This window comes from Mixophyes fleayi, chromosome 5 (genome assembly GCF_038048845.1).
Source record: "Mixophyes fleayi isolate aMixFle1 chromosome 5, aMixFle1.hap1, whole genome shotgun sequence".
Lineage (NCBI taxonomy): Eukaryota > Metazoa > Chordata > Amphibia > Anura > Limnodynastidae > Mixophyes > Mixophyes fleayi.
In genome coordinates, this window is record NC_134406.1 from 244,110,805 (window position 1) to 244,127,529 (window position 16,725).

At 42.3% G+C, this 16,725-nt stretch overlaps 1 protein-coding gene across 2 annotated transcripts; it reads left to right on the forward strand.

The window, feature by feature from the left end:
- Positions 1 to 1,888: 1,888 nt before the first annotated feature.
- Positions 1,889 to 16,433, forward strand: LRRC69 (leucine rich repeat containing 69). Of its 2 annotated transcripts, XM_075211400.1 has the most exons (8): positions 1,889 to 2,109; positions 2,583 to 2,709; positions 4,336 to 4,408; positions 5,828 to 6,023; positions 10,461 to 10,532; positions 12,050 to 12,151; positions 13,699 to 13,878; positions 15,079 to 16,433. In XM_075211400.1, the coding sequence occupies exons 1-8, from the start codon at positions 1,933 to 1,935 to the stop codon at positions 15,187 to 15,189; spliced, it is 1,038 nt and encodes a 345-aa protein (XP_075067501.1). In that variant the 5' UTR covers positions 1,889 to 1,932; the 3' UTR covers positions 15,190 to 16,433. The 2 variants fall into 2 exon arrangements, with proteins under 2 accessions (XP_075067501.1, XP_075067502.1); XM_075211401.1 differs by lacking the exon at positions 4,336 to 4,408 and having other exon boundaries at positions 5,875 to 6,023.
- Positions 16,434 to 16,725: the final 292 nt, after the last annotated feature.

Genomic DNA, 16,725 nt, shown 5'->3' on the forward strand with positions numbered 1-16,725 from the left:
ACCGAATGGGATGAAACCAACATGAGGTGGTCCAGTTGGAGTCTGACCAGGTTTTAGGGGGTTAGGGTCTTTGTCGATCCTCCCGTCTGTGTACACTGGGCAGAACTTTGACCTTAGGAGCCTGTTCTGGGCCTTCCACTGGATGGATTTAGATAACATTAAATATAAAAACAAAAAAACGACACATGGGTGTGTTTGAAGAACTGCTAAGCTGATAATTATTTTTAAAAGGTTGACCGTTAGATCCAACTCATTGATAACTAAATAACATTAAGATTTAAACCCGGACAACACCGTGTACTTTAACTAGTTACTAATATCTCCATTCTCACATCAGTCCCTGCCCTAGTAAAGCTACAGTATTACATTTCTTGCCACCATACGTTTTTGGACTATGGGAGGAACCCGGAGCAGATGTGTGAAGCTCACGCAAACAGAGGAAGAACATACAAACGCTGAACACAGGGTCCTAGTTACACTAGAACCCATAGCCCCAGTGCTGTGAGGCAGCAACATAATCACTGTGCCGCCAATATCTACTAGTGATGAAATGGGAGATTTATTAAAACTGCAAAAGTGGACAACTGCAGTATACGTGCTGTGATGTCACACCTATACTCAAATACAGCATGTTTTACAGGAAAGCAATTTAAATGCCAATATAGTGGTGTACCAAAGTATGTGCTGGGCATGATTGTTAAATTGTGGTGCAGAGGGAAAAAAGGACTTTTTCCAGCAGCACGGGACCTTGGGCTAGATTTACTAAGCTGCGGGTTTGAAAAAGTGGGGAAGTTGCCTATAGCAACCAATCAGATTCTAGCTTTCATTTATTTAGTACCTTCTACAAAATGAAGGCTAGAATCTGATTGGTTGCTATAGGCAACATCCCCACTTTTTCAAACCCGTAGCTTAGTAAATCTAGCCCCTTGTCTTGTTTTTTGGGATGCATTTTGCACCTTCCACCAGACAAAATAAAGTCTGTACCAATGTCTGCTCCCTTGTGATTAATAAAAACAAGCAACGTATTAGGAGAAAAACGTTTGTATGGTTTAATAAATTATATTTTAGAGCCCAGTCTGTAACATCACTGTATTCTGCGGACTTTGGTTGCAGTAATTGCTTTAAAGTAGTAAGGTTTTTCTGTTTGGTTTGTTTTTTAAACAGATCTTTGTGAATTTTAGCCTGTTTAATGTAATGATTATTCAATACAAATACATATAATCGAATAGCTACTATTCCAAAAATATTAAAGAAGTACAGTACTATGTTAAGAAATTAGAAAATGATTTGGCAAAAATTAAAATGTTCAAGAATTGTAGATTGGGCAGTGTCTGTCATTTTGCATTTAATTTACTCATAGAAATTACATAACTTGGTTATGGTTATGTGTCTGAAAAGCATATAATTATGGCAAAGTGTTACATTCATCTGTGGTTTATAAAATACAGAGATGTATTAACGTTGCTCAAAAAACTCTTCACTTACACAATTTCAACCAATTAAATATTTGCTTTTGTGGTATAGTTTGCCCTATACAGATTAAATCAATTGTGACTAGGTTACTTTGGTTTTAGGGCAGGTTTTCCCTTTTGAGTGATGTTAGTTATATTTCTCCCTTAGACAAGTAAGAAGTAATCTGTGTTACTATGACAGAGACAGATCTTGCATTGTGGTATTATTCATCGCGTGCATTTTGGCCAACATTATTTAATACAAAATATAATTTTTTTCGAACCTATACATTTCTATACAATAACAGAATACTTATTATTTTCAAAGGAGAAGCTATAAGAAGTGACAGGAGGTATACAAAAGGAATTTGCCAGTAGTTTAAATGGCCGCTTCTTTTACACAACACGCATGTTGCGTCGTCGCTATGGTAACCGGATCAGCGTCTTGCTCCTACCCTGCTATAGACCCGCTCCCGTGCACATGGCTGATGTTCTAGTACTGCGGGCTATCCGGGGTAATGCCAGGACCCTGAACCTGAACGGGAAGAGGCTGCAGCGGGTGCCCGGGGCAGTGGGCAGGCTCACCCAGCTGGCATCTCTGCAGCTGAAGAATAACTTGCTGTGCCAGCTACCTGGAGAGATGACTGAGCTGAGCAATGTAGGTTTAATCTCAGTCAGCCTGCCATTATAATATATTGCATGTGTCATACCACACTTATGCATGATTTCACACGTTCCAACAAGGTTATATACTGCAGACAGATACCCTCCTTTACCTTATATTATAAGTAATGTCTTTGGGATAATTACTTTTTGCAATATATTGGTTTTATTATGGCTGCAAGCAAATCTTTATATCTATGCAGCTGAATACATTAATCTGTGAAAGTATATGTTGGCTTGTTGTTCGGTGAAGCATGAGCATGCATGGAGCACAGTTACTGGTATAGGGCGCATACAGTGACTATGATTTGGAATAGCTCAAACTCTAAACAGAGCCTAAATGCCAAACTTATATTTTTAAAACTGGCTGTAAAAACTTTTGTATTGGGATTATTAGGACCTTTTATTAGGTTTATTTCTAGTTTGCTGTGCTGTTCTTTATTAACAGAATACTTTTTTTTTTTACAGCTGACTGTCTTAAACTTGGGGAACAACAACTTCACAAAATTTCCAGAAGAACTAAAGTATCTACATTCCTTGCAGACACTACACATATTTGGAAACAAAATAACAGAAATACCATCAGATGTATTTGGTAAGTATTAATATAGAACATGTATAGTGTTTGTTACGAACACGCTCCCAGCTGCCATGACTTTGGGGGTGTTTGCTGTATGAGGTCACACGATTCCAGCCCGCAGTCTCTCTTTACCTATCACACAGGTCATAGACCTACTGAATCGCTCCCAAACAGCGCTCACACCTCACACACTTCAGGTTTGCCACCACCTATTGAATACGGGCAATATGACCCCAATATACTGTCCCACACCTGCACACAGGCTTCTAGCTATTCACAGACTAGCAAGTCCCACACCAGCAAGCAAAGGGTTAACTCTTCACACCTCTAGACTGTTACACAAATGTAAATGCAAGCACACACAGCTTGTTAATCAAATGTATCAACAAATCACACAATGGCATTGAAAGGGTTAACTTGGCCGAGCTATTTTTCTTCTTAACAGGCTAATGGATGTGTTAGAGTATCAAGGACGAAACATATTAAATTACAGATTTAATATAAAAAAGTACAGGACATACAGATATAAAAAATAATTAATAAACAATTAATAGATTGACATACACAAGCAAAATAGGTTAAAATAAAAGGGGTTACATTCAGAATAGCACTTGAGTTGCATAATCTGTGCCATGGGAAATTGGCTAGGAAGATGGACAGCTTATCAATGTGAATTTATTTCCCAACAACATCTGACAATCCGCTATAACTCATCTCAGCCTTTTAGAGACACTTCCACACCTCTTTCTACGCCCAGGGGGTAGTGGCCTGTGACACTTTTTTTAATCACCATTTGCATGTTGTCTGATTTACTAACCAATTACACTATGTGATCTAACTTTTCTGTGGAGTGTCACACAGGTCCCATTTTATCATTAATAAATCCCATATGACTCTGTCTGATACCAAACATGATGAAGTTTTGACACTGTGACATACCTTTTCCAAAGATATGTGATTTTAGCTGTTCACGGATACCACCCGTACCTGTCATTCACAACCCTGGTGTGAGTTTTGCTACTCAGTATGGAGTACCACCCGGATTTCCCAAAATATGAACTATGAAGGCATTTTCCTTGGAAGCTCATATTTCTATATACCTGTATAGGGTGTTATTATACAGTATAATCCTAATCGTTCACAAGTTTCCATAATGAATACTGAAGCAACGATTTGCTGTTTAGACAGGTATTATTTACAGAAGTTGTTATATTTTTTTGTATCACTTGTGTGTGTTTGTACATATGTACGAATGAAGATCTTGTAGGTTAAATTATCATCATCAGCAGCTATTTATATAGCGGTACTAATTCCGCAGCGCTGTACAAAGAACTAAAATCAGTCCCTGTCCCATTGGAGCTTACAGTCTAAATTCCCTAACACACAGAGAGAGAGAGAGAGAGACTAGGGTCAACTTACTAGTGGCCAATTAACCTACTAGTATATTTTTGGAGTGTGGGAGAAAACCGGAGCACCCGGAGGAAACCCACACAAATGTACAAACGCCACTACATAAGGCCATGGTTGAGAAATAAGGCAATGTGATGTATGTATTATAATAATCTATAATACAATATGTATTATATATAATATGCAAGCATGGGAAATTTACCAATACATACAAATTGTTTTATTTTTAAGATGGATTAGTAAATCTTGTCTTTCTGAATTTGAACAACAATCTACTCAAGCATCTCCCCTCGGAAATTCACAAGTAAGTCAACAAGTATGTATAAAAACATTCAATACTTCATTCAACACAGACTATGATATTAATAAAAGTGAATGCAGCTTCCGTCAAGCAATAAAATTATCCACCTGTCTCTGCAGAGATATATATATATATATATACACACACGTGTTTTTAACAGTTTTTTATACAGCGCCTATATATTCCGCAGCGCTTAAAACAAACTATCATTCACATCAGTACCTGCAAAAGTTTAGGTTGCAATCTATATTTCTTGTCTCTTTCACTCGCTCTCTCTCCCTTGCTATTGCTCTCTTCCTTTCTCTCGCTCTTTATCCCTTTCTCTCACTCTCTATCCCTTTCTCTCACTCTCTCCCTCCCTCTCGCTACCTCTCTAGTGAGTGCACCCAGGGTAAGCCATGCAAAAATGTGGATAACATATAAAGTCCACACAGACAGGGCCCTGATTGGAATCGAACCCATGTCTCCAGTGCTGTCAGTCAATGCTGACCACTGTGCTGCTGTGTATGCGTGCATGTGTTTGGGCAGCACGGTGGCTAACTGGTTAGCACTTCTGCCTTACAGCACTGGGGTCACAAGTTCAATTTCCGACCATGGCCTTATGTGTGAGGAGTATGTATGTTCTCCCCGTGTTTGCCTGGGTTTCCTCCAGGTACTCCGGTTTCCTCCCACACTCCAAAAACATACCAGTAGGTTAATTGGCTGCTAACAAATTGACCCTAGTCTGTGTCTGTCTGTGTGTGTGTATATTAGGAAATTTAGACTGTCAGCTACAATGGGGCAGGAACTGATGTGAATAAGTTCTCTGTAAGGCGCTGCAGAATTAGTGGCGCTATATAAATAAATGGTGATGATGTGTTTATTTATTTAGTAATAGTATAGTAGTAGTATTAGTAAGTATTGACCAAGGGTGATGAAAAACTGAATTAACAAAAGTAGATATTATCCATTGTTTGGGGGTAATACCATGCACACAAGTTTGATCACTGAGCATTTCTTCTTACAGTCACTGTGTGGAGCACCGCTAAACATATAATAAAGAGGGGAATGGCGGGTGCTCTGTGAGGAGAGATGGATAATTCTTAACTGTAATTTAAAAATAGTTTTCTGCCTTATCTGTAAAACACAAAGTATTCTCAATAATAGATCCAGTTCTGTTTGCACCTATTTATATGTCCAGTAAAAGATTAAAAATAAATTTCCCAGAATTCAGATTACTGATTCGTCTGGATTAGTGGGAATAGGGCCCTTTGTGTTTTACTGCATTTGACACTGTACAGGTCACTTAGATTGACACGTACTATGAGACACCATATCATATATGGATTTTTTTTCTCTGTAAGAACTCGCATGTATTTTACTCTGTAAAACAACTCCATAAATACAACCCAAACATCTTGCATATTAATATGATTTATTTAGGTTACAGCTTCTTGAGAAACTTAGTATAAACTATAACTGCCTGAAAGACATCCCACAGGAACTGTGCGTCCTGCAAAATCTTTGTGAGCTGCACCTAGCAAACAACCAGCTGGAGACATTGCCAGAGCAGATGGGCTACTTGACCAATCTGAAGGAGCTGCGTATTTATCGGAACAATCTGATTGGTCTCCCAGAGGTAAGGAACACATCATGTGATGCTCAGTGTCTGTCCAGGTCAAATTGCGTAAATAAAAACGATACCATGTAAGAAAAGTACTGTGCTCTGTAGGATCCTGGCTGTCAATGTCAGCTCCGGGGATCCTTGCTGTTGGTAATCCAGTACCATATCTAAGTGATCAAATGGTAGTGCTGTGTGGTCACTGTACCCCTGATAAATAGTACAGGGCAATAATAATAGTACTAATAGTAGGAAGAGACTTTCTCTTTGACCCCAATCTGTGGTCGCCTTGTACGACCCTAGGATATTATCACTGTCCTGCAATGTCAGTGCTGAATGTGGTGACCCCATCAATTAAATCATCACGAGACTCCCCAAAAATGGCAGAGAAGGCACCACTTGCAGAATGCAGTATAGCCTAGGTAAGTATAATGATGGCATAAGCACCTGTAAAACAGGCTGATGGCGCTGTGCACTACAAGCATTAGCTAATGAGGGATCAGGGGATGTTACACTTGTCCCCAATATAGGATAAAAAGCCAAGAAAACAGCTGGATATTGACTGGTACCCTCAGCTTTTCATCCAGAAGTGGGAACAAATATAACATGCCATGAGCTGTCATTAGCTGATGCATGCAGTGTACAGTGCCATTGTGTCCTGTCATGTACCATACTTCATAGCTGGTGCCTCCTCCTGTACCATACTTCATAGCTGGTGCCTCCTCCTGTACCATACTTCACAACCGGTGCCTCCTTCTGTACCATACTTCACAGCCGGTGCCTCCTTCTGTACCATACTTCACAGCCGGTGCCTCCTTCTGTACCATACTTCACAGCCGGTGCCTTCTCCTGTACCATACTTCACAGCCTGTGCCTCCTCCTGTACCATACTTCACAGCCTGTGCCTCCTCCTGTACCATACTTCATAGCTGGTGCCTCCTCCTGTACCATACTTCACAACCGGTGCCTCCTTCTGTACCATACTTCACAGCCGGTGCCTCCTTCTGTACCATACTTCACAGCCGGTGCCTCCTTCTGTACCATACTTCACAGCCGGTGCCTCCTTCTGTACCATACTTCACAGCCGGTGCCTCCTCCTGTACCATACTTCACAGCCTGTGCCTCCTCCTGTACCATACTTCACAGCCTGTGCCTCCTCCTGTACCATACTTCACAGCCTGTGCCTCCTCCTGTACCATACTTCACAACCGGTGCCTCCTTCTGTACCATACTTCACAGCCGGTGCCTCCTCCTGTACCATACTTCACAGCCTGTGCCTCCTCCTGTACCATACTTCACAGCCTGTGCCTCCTCCTGTACCATACTTCACAGCTGGTGCCTCCTCCTGTACCATACTTCACAGCTGGTGCCTCCTCCTGTACCATACTTCACAGCCGGTGCCTCCTCCTGTACCATACTTCACAGCCTGTGCCTCCTCCTGTACCATACTTCACAGCCTGTGCCTCCTCCTGTACCATACTTCACAGCCGGTGCCTCCTCCTGTACCATACTTCACAGCCTGTGCCTCCTCCTGTACCATACTTCACAGCCTGTGCCTCCTCTTGTACCATACTTCACAACCGGTGCCTCCTTCTGTACCATACTTCACAACCGGTGCCTCCTTCTGTACCATACTTCACAGCCGATGCCTCCTCCTGTACCATACTTCACAGCCGGTGCCTCCTCCTGTACCATACTTCACAGTTGGTCCCTTCTCCTGTACCATACTTCACAACCGGTGCCTCCTCCTGTACCATACTTCACAGCCTGTGCCTCCTCCCATACTTCACAGCCTGTGCCTCCTCCTGTACCATACTTCACAACCGGTGCCTCCTTCTGTACCATACTTCACAACCGGTGCCTCCTTCTGTACCATACTTCACAGCCGATGCCTCCTCCTGTACCATACTTCACAGCCGGTGCCTCCTCCTGTACCATACTTCACAGTTGGTCCCTTCTCCTGTACCATACTTCACAACCGGTGCCTCCTTCTGTACCATACTTCACAGACTGCCTGTGCCTCCTCCTGTACCATACTTCACAGCCTGCCTGTGCCTCCTCCTGTACCATACTTCACAGACTGTGCCTCCTCCTGTACCATACTTCACAGACTGTGCCTCCTCCTGTACCATACTTCACAGCTGGTGCCTCCTCCTGTACCATACTTCACAGCCGGTGCCTCCTCCTGTACCATACTTCTCAACCGGTGCCTCCTTCTGTACCATACTTCACAGACTGCCTGTGCCTTCTCCTGTACCATACTTCACAACCGGTGCCTCCTTCTGTACCATACGTCACAGCCGGTGCCTCCTCCTGTACCATACTTCTCAACCGGTGCCTCCTTCTGTACCATACTTCACAGCCTGCCTGTGCCTCCTCCTGTACCATACTTCACAACCGCTGCCTCCTTCTGTACCATACTTCACAGCCTGTGCCTCCTCCTGTACCATACTTCACAACCGGTGCCTCCTTCTGTACCATACTTCACAGCCTGCCTGTGCCTCCTCCTGTACCATACTTCACAGACTGTGCCTCCTCCTGTACCATACTTCACAGACTGTGCCTCCTCCTGTACCATACTTCACAGCCGGTGCCTCCTCCTGTACCATACTTCACAACCGATGCCTCCTCCTGTACCATACTTCACAGCCGGTGCCTCCCCCTGTACCATACTTCACAACCGGTGCCTCCTCCTGTACCATACGTCACAGCCGGTGCCTCCTCCTGTACCATACTTCTCAACCGGTGCCTCCTCCTGTACCATACTTCACAGCCGGTGCCTCCTCCTGTACCATACTTCACAACCGGTGCCTCCTCCTGTACCATACGTCACAGCCGGTGCCTCCTCCTGTACCATACTTCTCAACCGGTGCCTCCTCCTGTACCATACTTCACAGCCGGTGCCTCCTCCTGTACCATACTTCACAACCGGTGCCTCCTCCTGTACCATACGTCACAGCCGGTGCCTCCGCCTGTACCATACTTCTCAACCGGTGCCTCCTCCTGTACCATACTTCACAGCCGGTGCCTCCTCCTGTACCATACTTCACAACCGGTGCCTCCTCCTGTACCATACGTCACAGCCGGTGCCTCCTCCTGTACCATACTTCTCAACCGGTGCCTCCTCCTGTACCATACTTCACAGCCGGTGCCTCCTCCTGTACCATACTACACAGCCGGTGCCTCCCCCTGTACCATACTTCACAGCCTGTGCCTCCTCCTGTACCATACTTCACAGCCTGTGCCTCCTCCTGTACCATACTTCACAGCCTGTGCCTCCTCCTGTACCATACTACACAGCGGGTGCCTCTTCCTGTACCATACTTCACAGCCTGTGCCTCCTCCTGTACCATACTTCTCAACCGGTGCCTCCTCCTGTACCATACTTCACAGCCGGTGCCTCCTCCTGTACCATACTACACAGCCGGTGCCTCCCCCTGTACCATACTTCACAGCCTGTGCCTCCTCCTGTACCATACTTCACAGCCTGTGCCTCCTCCTGTACCATACTACACAGCGGGTGCCTCTTCCTGTAAGATACTACACAGCGGGTGCCTCTTCCTGTACCATACTTCACAGCTGGTACCTTCTTTGTGCTGTTTTTGGTTTCTTGCATATTAATGAAATAACAATAGATAATTAGTTGGTACACTCTGATAACGGCACAGAGCAACAAAGTGAAGGATTAGAATAGAATTGTTCTCTAGACATTATGTAAGACCCCATTCCCCCTGGCAATAATAACATGCATGAGTTCTTGTATTTTTTTATACCAGTTAAACACATGGAAATGGGTCTGACATTACAAACCAATGCGTTAGTATCACAATACTCACTACCACTGTTACAAACACTCGCTAGTGATCTCTTTTGTTCCTAATTTTTTGGAACAGATCTTGAGTGACACCAGTAGCCGCACTGTGGACGTCTAGGGGTTCTCCAAGTGAACTCCAAACACTAGTAACAAATGCTTGACAGACCTGTCACTAGCATTTCTACTAGCATTAAAAAACATAGCTACCTGGACTTAGAGCCTTTATATACCAATATTGAGCAACATCACTGTATAGTGCAAGCAGAGCTGTTTCCGTAACAGTAGAAAGCTGTTTATAATTAAATAGTTTTATAATTGAGAGCAGTATAGTGTAGAAGTCTGATACACTGTAGTGGCTGTGCTGTCCTTTTAATAGACTAATGTCCTGGACACTAAAGTTCAGAAGTGTAACAATTCTACTGATATGGGAGCATTTGGCAGAGGGCTATTGTGAAATGATTGTAAATAAATCTGTTCTTTTAGTGAAGGAAAAATAAACATCACCCTATTCTATAACTGTTACATGTCATTTATTTGCTGTAGTTTTCTCTTAACATATTAGTTAATGATTATGATGAATGCAGCATAGTGTCTGTATTGTTTAATCTATACCTTACATACCTCATTATTTGTCTTATTAGGGACTTTGTAGATTGAGGAAGCTGACAATTCTAGATGTCGCAGGAAACCAAATTCATGCATTTCCATCCAGAGTGAGTATAATCCCTGCCTGACACCAAACAGAAGGTTTATTTATCCTGAAGCTGTCACCTCTACAGAGTGATCATATGCAGGCCATACATCTACCAGGAACTAGAGACCTCAGTGACCACTGCTGTGATGTCGCCTGTTCTCAGCTAGCAGACTTGGTTGGTAGTAACATGTCCTCATCCTCCTTCTCCTCACCTGGGTTGTGCTTACTGGGCCTCCAGTTCGTTCGTAGGTGATAACATCGCGGCTGCATTTCCAGATGCAGAGTAAAGACTTCCAAAATGTCACTATTAAGTCAATTAAGATCAACTTCTTAATACCATGCACCCAGTTACAGACATTGTAAGCTTGTGAGCAGCCTTCTCACCTCTTTGTCTGTGTTACCCAGTTTGTTTATTATGTTTGTCCCCAATTGTAAAGCGCTACGGAATATGTTGGCGCTATATAAATAAATGATGATGATGATGATATTTAGAGCTGGACTTATGTCAGTTTTATTTTGCATAAGATACGCATTTCTGTACTGTGCATGCACACCAAGTATGTGTGCTCATACGTCTGCATATGTTTTTTTGCGTACCGTTGCCTTGTATTTCATTACAGCCGAAGAGGCCTAAGGGGGTGTAGGCTGAGTACAGTAAGGGTGCGTTCACATAAATGCTACACAATTAGGCATGGAGGCAATAACAGATAGGCGTATGTCCTATGCGTGCTGGAGAGATATGCAGATGGTAAGGACTATTAGCAGGACTATCTAGCTCAGTGTTGGCTAACCTGTGACACTCCAGGTGTTTGTGAAACTACAAGTCCCAGCATACCCTTCCAGCAATAAGCTGCTATATATTGGCAAAGCATGCTGGGACTTGTAGTTTCACCCAACACCTGGAGTGTCACAGGTTAGCCAACACTGAATTCTAGCTGCTTCTGATTTGGCTGATTGCATATTGACCACTGCAGTTGACAGTACTTAAATCATTAGCGTTGTGGCTGTATTATATAAAATTGCGGCCATCCTATTACTTAATTGACATTTACATTTGGACTACTGCAGAAAAGATAACCCCCATTTGAATTTTTTCCCCCCCAAACATTTTTATTGAAAACGTTCGGAAATGTACAATACAATAATATATGTTATGTATTAATAACCATTTTCAAGTATAATTAACAGACATGTACACATACACTATTACAGGTTTTGTAGGTGCGACCAGAGAGATATATCAGTGCTGAGTCTTTTTCTCAACTTCTTAGGCAACAATCTAATTTCATAAGAACAGAGAGACCCAGCAAAGTCATGAAATATGACAAAATGAACCTTATAAGATATTATAGTATCCCTAAGGGAGAGAGTAAATAAAGAGCTTCATTCTCCCCATCCCATATACAAATCGCTACAGAGACCCAAGGTGCGGAGAGAAGACATTCATTAGTCTCCTATATAGAAGGATGCTGGAGAAATACTCTGGTTTCGTACCAAAGCGTCTGGCAAAAGCTTTCCCTATTTGATTTTTCATAGATGCACGAGGTCCCTCTACAAGAACTATACTGTGAAGAGAACCCTCTGCTTCAAAAACAGCCCGTGAGTGCCATTCAAGATGAAGAAATTCTGTCCCTGAAGGTAAATATGGATCCACATTCTAGAAATAGGAGAGAATAAATATTCAGTGTGGGTGGTCTAGCTGTCATTGTTTGTGAGAACAAGTTCATTTTATGCGAATGATCTCAGTATGAATTAATTTTTAGTTTAAGAAACCATATATTAAAATAATTTGATCTTAGACCATATACGTATATAGCGCTCTACATAATTTGATTGCGATTGTATTCTTGTAAAATGCTAATTTATAACCATACTTGCCGGTGAATCGCGGCGTTTGAACAAAATTCTGCCCACTTCACTAGGAAGTGGGCAGATCAGGGAGATTGCCACACTCTCCCGGGAGCCCGGGAGACTCTCGCGAAATGCGTGAGTCTCCCGGATATTTCGGGAGAGTTGGCAAGTATGTTTATAACTAATCAAATAACCACAACTATTAGTACAAAATACGGTTATATGGCAGATGTATCATATCATCAGAAAGTTGGCAACCAATGAACTACACATTCTTAGATACCAGAGGCTGATGTGCACAACTCATCCACTCTCCCAGATCTCATCTCTCCTTCTTTTAAAAAGGCCAAAGAGGTGCCTTAATAGCGCAATTTCATCATAGCCCGCTCCATCTGTGCAATGGCTCAATTGGGTCATGAGTTAGATTCCCGACCATGGCCTTATCTGTGGGGAGTCTGTATGTTCTCCCCGTGATTGTGTGGGTTTCCTCCAGGTGGTCCAGGTTTCCTTCTACACTCCAAAAACATACTGATAGGCTAATTAGCTGGTGACAAAATTAACCCAGTCTGTGCGTCTGTGTATGTTAGGGAATTTAGACTGTAAGCACCGCCACTTTTGTATGTATAGTACTCACCGTGCCTTATGGTCCACACGGCCTTGGGTGATAAAACATGCATCTCGCCCATCAGCTCCTCCACCCGTGTCTACAAACACTTAGGGGCATTTTCAATTGTGCCATTTCCGCGGCGCGCTAAAACTACTACCGTTATTACGGTAGTAGTTACCTGGATTTCAGCTCGCGGCTCCCTGAGCCGCGAGCTGAAATCCAGTGAGAAAAGTACCGTAATAACGTTTTTTCCGCGCATTATTACCGTAATATTGCGTGGACCGCGATATTTTCGGCGTTTCCGCTGACAATTGAATATGCCGTATAGACCTGTAAAAATAACCATTGGATTCCATATACCTACTAATCCTGTACCAACATACAAAACATTTTCATATTCTATTGTTCCAATAAATTTAAATAACGTAAGTCAGTTCTGTTAACTATAGTTCTTCCCATTTGTAATAATACGGCTTATATATAATTAGCAATGTTATACAGACAAGTACTATTTTAATGTTACTTTGTGTCTTATGTGTTTTGAAATTCTGATGTAATAATCAGTTCATCTGATGCATTTTTTTATCTTCTATTAGTAAAATATCTGTAACTTGGAATTATTTTAGATGTAAATAATTAGAATATTTACAGTAAATCCATCCAATGAAGTTATATATATTATTATTATTACTGATTTACTCTTTATCATCTTTTTTACATCTTCCAGGAAATAGCAGCCAGATTCGTTCTAAGCCAACTGCAGAGCAGAGACTCGTGTTTGCGAGAACAAATCAGTTATTACCCGGAGGCGCGGACGCTGCTCTCCAGTAGAAATATCTGCGCTCTGTGTGGGAAATGGTTTCTGGATATGTGGCTGGAATGTGTGAAGTTTGTGGAACTTAAAAAGGTAATGTAATAGGCGGTGTGGATACGATATGATCGTACTGAAAAAGTTATCATTTAGTCTGAAATCCCCAAATAAAAAGTTTATATTCAATGTGACAGAGAAACATTGGTCACCATTTTGGTATTGTTGACCACTTACCTTTCAGTTTAACACTTACCTTTGGTGTGACAAAATATTTCGGAATCCCCTGTAATTGCATGGTTTACAGTTTAGATATAATCTATAATGCACTGAAATCCAATACATACTTGCCCACTCTTCCGGAATGTCTGGGAGACTCCCAAATTCTGGGTAGGTCTCCCGGACTCCCGGAATAGTAAGGCATTCTTCCGCATCTGCCCACTTCCTAAAGAAGTGGACAGGATTTAGAACCTCCATGACGTAATTCTTGGGGAATCGCGTCATTCTGGTCCACTCCTGCGGTAAAATTAAGCGCTTACGTCATTGCGCCACAGGGGTGGGACCAAAATTGCTGCGGTTCCCCAATCCCCGCCCCCACCCGCCAACTGCCCCCTGGGATCTCCCAGAGGCCAACATTGAAAAGTTGGCAAGTATGATCTAAAATGATATCATTCATAACACATTATGGGGTCTATGGGGTTTATTAAGCTGAGGGTTTCCAGTTGTCCTGCACATGCGTGAGTCATGCATGTACCAAGACTGGCTAGCGAATAATACTCTTACCGCTGCTAGCCAGGAAGCTGGGTGTCACTCAGCTGCTCCGGCGATATTTTCTTGGTAGCCTGTGTAGATAATAGATTTTCTGTCTCTGTAATAAGCAGCAGTTGAAAATCCATGTTATTGCTGCACAATAATACACAGACCTTATATGCTTGAAGGTAATAAGCAACTAAAGCTTATTGCACAAATTGGGTAAGACTAAACAGAATACTTGGAATAATAGTAACATTAACCAGAAAGACCAAAGATTGAATGAGATATGTATTTTTATGCTGGATTTACTGTCTAATGGGAAATTATATACAAGTATATATAATCTTTAACAGAATGTATTTAATTAGCAAATAAAGGGTTTTTGATGTTTATTCTTTTAATGGAGTGCACTACCTACTACAGCCTGTAGATGTCAGTGTTGCACGTCCCTTTTGGTAACCAATATGGCTGCATTCACATAGTTATCTACACTTAGGTTTTTATTTATTTTCATTAACTTACTTCTTTCATTTTCCTTACCAATAGAAAATGAAGACCTCAACCAATTTACAGCTGTTACCAGTGAAGCTTTTACTGTGTTCATACAGATGCTTTAATCAGAGAGAGAGTGATATATTTGGAGTTGCGATCCAGTGACACATGAATACCGATAACTGATGGATAATTAATAATGCTGCAACAACTTGTATATGAATTAAACAGTATATGTAAAGGTGTAAACAAGATTTATCATATGCAATAGTTGATGATGCTGTTTGTCACTGCTTATAACACTCTCTTTTTATGTACTTACCGCTTACTACCACCTAACTACCACTTACAAAGCTCTCTCCCAGTCTACTGCCCCCTATATCTCTAACCTCCTTACCATTCACACTCCTGCCCGCACCCTGTGCTCGGCAAATGATCGTCGCCTCTCCTCTACTCTTATTACCACTTCCTACTCCAGAGTCTAAGACTTCTCCCGAGCTGCCCCCCTGCACTGGAATGACCTCCCTCCCTCCCTCGCTCCATCCTTCTCGCTCCCAATCTGTGCTCCTTCAAACGGGCACTCAAAACTCACCTGTTCCTGAAAGCCTACCAACCATCCACTTAACCCCTCATCCACTCTGCTTGTTCTCCCCTCTCTCCCCTGGTTCCTTCTTCTCCCTTGCATCACTGCCTCCCTTCGTGCCTGTTTTGTCAACCCTCCCTTAGGATGTAAGCTCGCATGAGCAGGGCCCCTCTCCCCTCCTGTCTCCATACCTGTTCTTCTGCTCCGCCCTCGCTCCATATGTTTGCCCGGAGTTTCTGAAGCATTGGTACTTTGTGTTTATTGTTCTGTAATGTTTTACCCTGTATGGTCTACTGTTTGTACTATGTAAGGCGCTGCGGAAACCTTGTGGCGCCTAACAAATAAACAATGATAATAATAATAATAATAATAATAATATGTATTCTACTGTTACTAATAATATGATATTATTTTGTATGAATACTGTTAAAGAACACACCAGTAAAGTGTGTATGTGTATATACAGGTCTATTAGCTTACAGTGTCTACAAGGCTTTAAGGGGGTGATTCAAGTCCCCAAAAAATCTGCACGAGGTGTCTCTGGACTGGACCAGCCGTGAGACACCTCACGCAGATTTTTTTTCCCACAGAAATATCCCTAATTTTTGCTCTTGCCCCATAGATATGCGAGCAAACGTGAGCGGATATTTTTCCTCAGAACATAGTGGACAATTGAATCCCCCCCTAAGAATGTTCGTTGTATGTCTGCTATTAATGCCGTGGGTATGAGCCTTAAGATAGAAGTGTCTCAAAAATTTGTCCTGAGGTGCGGTTTACGTACAAAGCTGTCTCTGGACCAGTGTTCTGCTCACCAGGTTTTATATAACACCAGTAAAAGTATCTTTACAACAATGTGCCGTTCTGTTATTCATCCACTTGTATAAGTGTCTCTTGAGAAAACACCACGGTTTTGGGTGAAATGTTACTTAACAAGCCGCACTAGGATTCTCATGAGAGTACCCAAGCGAAGGTGCTTGAGATGCCTCCAGCCTTGTCTCCCTGCTTGTGAAATAAATGTACTGCTCCAATCAAATCAAAAAAAGTAAAACGTGATTTTTTCCTCTTAGATTGTCCTATTTTATATCTGGTGTTTTTCTTTAAAGTGGACCTGTCACCTA